The 6,153-nt window shown below is 40.4% G+C and overlaps 1 protein-coding gene across 1 annotated transcript; it reads left to right on the forward strand.

Moving 5' to 3' along the window:
- The first annotated feature begins 507 nt into the window (after window positions 1-507).
- LOC121986072 (chaperone protein ClpB1-like) lies at window positions 508-3,871 on the forward strand. The gene is made up of 5 exons (XM_042539868.1): window positions 508-1,877; window positions 1,984-2,165; window positions 2,258-2,829; window positions 2,908-3,376; window positions 3,466-3,871. The coding sequence occupies exons 1-5, from the start codon at window positions 797-799 to the stop codon at window positions 3,781-3,783; spliced, it is 2,622 nt and encodes an 873-aa protein (XP_042395802.1). The 5' UTR covers window positions 508-796; the 3' UTR covers window positions 3,784-3,871.
- The last annotated feature ends 2,282 nt before the right edge of the window (window positions 3,872-6,153 follow it).

The raw sequence follows: 6,153 nt of genomic DNA on the forward strand, positions 1-6,153 counted from the left end.
TATTCATGGCTCACGAGCTTATTCGAGCTTTTATCGAGCCTAAGAATGTTTGAATTTGGCTCGTTTATAATTGAGCCGAGCTCGAGCTTTATTTAACGAATATATTCATGGCTCACGAGCTTATTCGAGCTTTTATCGAGCCTAAACGAGTTTAATAAATTTAAATTTAAATATTCATTAAAAACTAAATTATACATTTGGAGAAAATTATAATATTCTTATTAAAATTTATAATTTTATTTTAATAAATAAATTTAATATATTTATCTATATATTTCATAAGTAGAGTGTAAAATCTATAAATTTAATTTCAATTTTTTTTTTATTTTAAAAATTGATTGAACTTAACGAACATGTTCACGAGCTAACGAGCCGAATATTGTGAAGCTTGATTTTGATTTATTTATTTTAACAAATCTCATTAAACGACTCAAATGAGTTTTTATAGTTTCAAATAGCTCACGACTGATTCATTTACACTCCTCTAATATAATTCCTCCGGACTATAATTATCACTTCATTCTCGGATTCATATACACATTGCGTCCATCTTCTGCCATCAATTTCTGATCTCTTGGCCGAAATTTTTCTAAGAACAAAGATACAACTCATAAGGAAATGGTCAATCCTTTATCCGCCGGAAAATTCCCTATCTACCCGTTGCCCCAAAGTGGAAAAGACCGATTCAATCGCTTAGTATTCTCGGAAACATCTCCGTTTACTATTTTAACATCTCCGTTTCGTATGTAAGCTTCTGGCTTCCCTTCCGTAAGAAGGAGATCGTAAGCAATCCTCCATGAATCCCGATGAGTTCACGCACGAGACCAACGAGGGTCGGCTCTCCGACCGCGAACTCACACTCGGCTCCCGCCATGGCCAACACACTCTTCTCCTCTCCCAGGCCCTAGCCAACTCCTCTGAAGGCGCCGGGGATTTTGATCACGTTGACGATATCCCCATCTCTACGTCCCTCGTCAACGTCATTCGCCGCGCGCAGTCTTTACAGAGGTCTCGTGGAGACTCCCACCTCACCGTAGACCAGCTCTTCCTCGGCCTCCTGGAGGATTTTCAGATCAAGGATCTCCTCAAGGATGCCGGCATCAGCGACGCCCGTGTCCGCGCCGAGGTCGAGAAGCTCCACGGGAAGGAGGAGAGGAAGGGGGAGGAGAGCCTATCCCAGAATGGGGATATCAACTTTCAGACCCTCAAGACCTACGGCCGTGATCTTGTCGAGATCGCAAGGGAGCACAAATCGGTCATTGATATTGATTCTGATGATGAGGTCGACTTCGTCATCGGCATTCTCTCCTGGCCATTCAAAAACAATCCTGTTCTGGTCAGCGATTTAAAAAACATAACGGTTGTCGAGGGTCTTGCTCAGCGTATCGCGCGTGGGTGTGTCCCTTGTTATCTGCTCGACGTTCACCTTGTGGCGCTCAACATGAGCTCCCTTATTGCAGGAGTCAACTACCACGGTGAATTTGAGGACCGCTTCGAGGCGGTCCTTAAGGAAGTTGAGGCCGCCAAAGGTAAAGTCATTCTCTTTGTTGACCAAATCCACTTGGTTCTCGGCGCAGGCGCCATGAACGCCGCAAAACCCTTTAAATCAACGCTTGCAAGAGGTCAGCTGCGATGCATCGGGACGACAACATTTGAGGACTACCGAAAGTATATTGAAAAAGATGCCGCCCTCAATCATCAATTTCAACCGGTATACGTTATGGACCACCCCTTAGACGCCATGGCCATCATTCAAGGACTCAAGGAGAAGTTTCAAGGACGACATGATACTGGAGTCATGAATCAGGCTCACATGGCCACTCAGCTCTTATTCGAGGCTCCTGCTGCTACCCAGCTCTCACACTGCTATTTCAATGGTAAGTTTAAATCTTTGTTTAGCAATTAATTCAATTTTGTTGTTTTAAGTGAAAAGCAAAGTCAACTTGTCTTATTAACATTGTATGTACATTGTATGTTTGTCAGGGCGGCACCTTACTGATAAGACAATTGACTTGGACGACCAGGCTGGTGCCAATGTAAGAATTCAACTTGATAGTCAATCAGAAGAGATCGAGAACTTGGAGAAGAGAAGGATTCAACTGGAAGTTGAATTACACGTGCGCAAGAAGGGGAATGACGAGCCTAGTAAAGCAAGGCTAGTTGAAGTGGGTATTGTTAATTCGTTTCTTTTCTTATAAATCTCTTATTTCGTTGCCGATGTGTTCGAAACAATGAATGTGAATGTGCTCCTCGGTAGGTTAAGAAAGAATTATATGATTTAACGGAGAAGCTGCAACCACTAATGGTGAAATACAGGAAAGATGCTGTGGGGATGGATGAAATTCAAAAGTTGAAGCGACTTCGGAAAAAACTATTACTGATTGCTATGAAAGAGAATGTGCAATGGGGGGGCTTGCTTCGTGTTGCAGACATCAAGTTTGGATCATTGCTTGAGATAGATGCACTCATTGCAAAGCTTGAGGACGAGGACAATGAAAATCTTGAGCATATAGCAACGGTGGCGAGCCGTTGGAAAGAGAAGGAAAGATTGATCGGCCTTGCAGATAAGTTGCGCGAGAGGGTGGTCGGGCAGAATCAGGCTGTCGAGGCTGTAGCCGAAGCAGTTCTTCGTTCGAGTGCGGGTCTTAGCCGGCCACAGAAACCCATTGGTTCATTTCTCTTTTTAGGCCCTACCGGCGTCGGTAAAACAGAACTCGCAAAGGCCATTGCAGAGCAATTGTTTGAGGATGAGAATCTTCTCATCCGCATCGACATGTCAGAGTACAAAGGACAACACTCGATGGCACGGCTAATCGGTGGACCACCAGGGTGAGCAAAACTCCAAGCCTCTCCTTTTGGTATGCCTTCAAACGTGGTTGATTGATTGCTTATACTGTTCATTTTCAGGCGCAGGCCGTATAGCGTGGGTCATGAGGAAGCTGGACAGTTGACGGAGGCGGTGAGGCGCAGGCCGTATAGTGTCGTTCTCCTGGACCAAGTAGACAAAGCTGATGCGATTGTGTTAAACACGCTTCTCAGTGCTATTGAAGTTGGAAGATTAAGGGACGGCCAAGAGAAGTCTGTGGACTTCACTAACACAGTTATTATCATGACCTCTGATCTCGGTGCTGACGACCTCGATGTTGGAATGCCTGAAAGACATAAAATTATTATGCAGGTCGAGGAGCATTTTGGACCTGACGTCCTTAATCAATTCGATGAGATAGTAATATTTGAACCGCTATCTCATGATCGACTTAGAAAGGTAGCTAGGCTTCAATTGTTGGATACTGCTCTTCTTCTCGCCAAGAGAGGTATTGCACTGGGTATAACAGATGCTGCATGGGACGTAATTCTATCTGAATCCTACCATCTGGTAACTGAAGCTTCCATCCTTGTCTAGTTTGATTATTTTGATAAAAATCTTCGAAGTTTGACCAGTTGGTATCTATTTGGATGTTCAAGCTCTACGGGGCAAGTCCCATGAATCCGATCAAGAGAAGGCTAGCGAAGAAAGTTGTGAGTCAGGTGTCCGAGATGCTGATACAGGGAATGATTGATGAGAACTCGACTGTCTACGTTGATGCGGTTCCAGGGAAGAAAGAGTTGTCTTACGAGGTGAAGAAGAAGAAGAATGGAGGTCTTGTGGATGCCGAAAAGAAGTCAGACATTCTTATGGAGATACCAGCGAACGAGATACCAGCGATCCGGTTATTGAATGATCCTTGGCTCCCTTTATCTATTTCTTCAAGGGTAATTATCCTTTTATTAAATAACTTTTAGAAAAGGTTTTGTTGTTTTTTTGAATAAACAAAAAGGTTGATTAGAGTTTAGTCTGGGTCGTGTTATGGTTTAGACTGAATAATGTTAGAGTGAATTAGTTTTTGAGTTAAGTCTTGAATAATGGTGAGTATCTATCACTAATTTATTTATTTATTTATTAATTAAATATCTAACTTTTCAAATCAATTAATCCCAAAGATAATTGACCGAGTCTCATAAAAATTTTGTATCGGTCATTGATTCAGACGGATAGCTCAAAACCATGAATTTTTGAAATCCACAAGGGTATGGTAATACACGTGATAGATTCGAACTTTTGTGAGCTAGGTGTCCCCACATCACCTTTATCAAAATATCATTCCGTTGAAGGTGAAATTTGTCGTTACTCCTCACCACTACTCCATCGAAATTTTATATTTTAAAAAATTAATATAAATGCTGTTATATCTTTAAAAAGAATTCACTTTTTTGTTCTATGTTTTTCTCATTATGAGAAGATGAAGGGCTAATTGTTTAAAGAATTCAGTTTCTTGTTTTATGTTTTTCTCATTATGAGAAGATAAAGGGCTACTTGTTTTGTCAAGTTGTGTGTGTGTGTGTGTGTGTGAAGACAAAGGGCTATATATGTATAGGATTTTATTATATCCATTTCCATACCCATACTTGAAAATACTCATACATGAATATCCGATTACTATAATCAAGTCTAAAATTTTTCTCCATGGCTCCATATCCTCCTCCATTCATGTCAAATGTCAAAATTCTTATCGAATTGGGGGAAAATTGTCATCCCTAATGCTCTGTTTATCTATAGGAGTGGAAGTGAAACAAACCTTGGGGTATGAGAAGAGAATGGAACACAACAAAAAAAATGGTATTTAGCGACGGAAATAGTCGTCTCTATTTAGAGACGGATAATTTAGTTTCTCGCTAATATTTACAGATTAACTCTTTTCCAGATTTAAAATGATCAAAATAGAGACGAAATATCGAACTAGCGACGAAAAGTATCGTTGTGTTTCTAAATAGAGACGGAACTTATAGTTCCGTCGCTAGGGTCGCGATTTAGGGCACAGAACTCTCGTGCTCCTCTCCTCTGTGCTCCCTCGTTCGTCTCCTTCTCCTCTCCACATACCGCAGCGCTCCTTGTCTCTCATCGGCGCTCCCTCGCTCGTCTCCTTCTCCTCTCCGCAGACAGCAACGCTCCTTGTCTTCTCATCGGCGCTCCCTCGCTCGTCTCCTTCTCCTCTCCGCAGACAGAAGCGCTCCTTGTCTTCTCATCGGCGCTCCCTCGCTCGTCTCCTTCTCCTCTCCACAGACCACAGCGATGCTTTCATCTCCTCTTCGCAGCGATTTAGGGGTTTCCCTCTAGGTAAGTTTGCAGCAAGCTACGCCCTTGCCTCCTTCTCCTCTCCTCTGCGCTCCATGTCAATGTTATTGATATACTTACTACATGAGCAATTTCTGTCTAGAGTATTTGACATCAACTAAATAGATCTTATCCAACCATGGAGCTAAGCGTAAGGACATTGTTGATAAATCTACTCCTTATTTTACTTCATCATTTTTGTTTATTGTGTCACTTTAGTAATACTATTTGGCCATTTTATTTGCATAAACAACACTAAAATTCTTTATTTAACTATTTATAGGTAGGTTGTACTTGTCTTGCATGGTTTGTGGGATTTTTTCAAACCAAAGATCTGTGATCATATTGTAAATAATGTTACTCTGATCTATGTTTCACTATTTGTAGTGTTGGTGCAGATCTTAACATGGTATTGCTAAATTTTTTACAACTTGTAGTGTGTGTGTCTAACATGTATGAAGACTTAAAGTATTAGAGCTGATAGATAATAAAATTTGATTAGTACTCAGATGGATTTCATTAGTTCACCTAACGCTAACATTCTGATAGATAATTAAATGGTCAACTTTCTTAATCCCTTATTTCTATTTCATGGATGAGAACTTTCAAGATGTCAAGTTGTATGCCTTTTTTGCACAAACATTTTTTTCACTTTATATTTATTTAACACACACACCAGCTTTACAACTAAATATTAACTTTAGCTACCTACAAGAACTCTGATTTTTTTTTTTATGATTAATTTTCCTAGACAAGTAATATAGATTGATTCCACGTAAGGAGCATAGAACTGAAACCCAGTGTGGTTCAGTTAATGTAACTCGCCTTCTTTTCACACGTGGATAACAAACACAATATTTAATTGATCATTAGTTATGGATCAAGGTAGAAAACTTCGTTATCATTAGTTATGGCTCAACTAACCTTTTTGATCAAATAGATATTGATGTAGAACAATATTTAGGGAGAAATAATATTATGATCAAATATAAACTGGTTAG

This window comes from Zingiber officinale, chromosome 5B (genome assembly GCF_018446385.1).
Source record: "Zingiber officinale cultivar Zhangliang chromosome 5B, Zo_v1.1, whole genome shotgun sequence".
In the NCBI taxonomy this organism is placed as follows: Eukaryota; Viridiplantae; Streptophyta; class Magnoliopsida; order Zingiberales; family Zingiberaceae; genus Zingiber; species Zingiber officinale.

What these genes read in the sequence shown, in the direction of transcription:
- LOC121986072 (XM_042539868.1), top strand. Translation starts at nt 797, where the DNA reads ATGAATCCCGATGAGTTCACGCACGAGACCAACGAGGGTCGGCTCTCC. An exon ending in CTAATCGGTGGACCACCAGG is followed by an intron (nt 2,830 to 2,907) that starts GTGAGCAAAACT and finishes GTTCATTTTCAG; the next exon opens with GCGCAGGCCGTATAGCGTGG. An exon ending in TATCTGAATCCTACCATCTG is followed by an intron (nt 3,377 to 3,465) that starts GTAACTGAAGCT and finishes TGGATGTTCAAG; the next exon opens with CTCTACGGGGCAAGTCCCAT.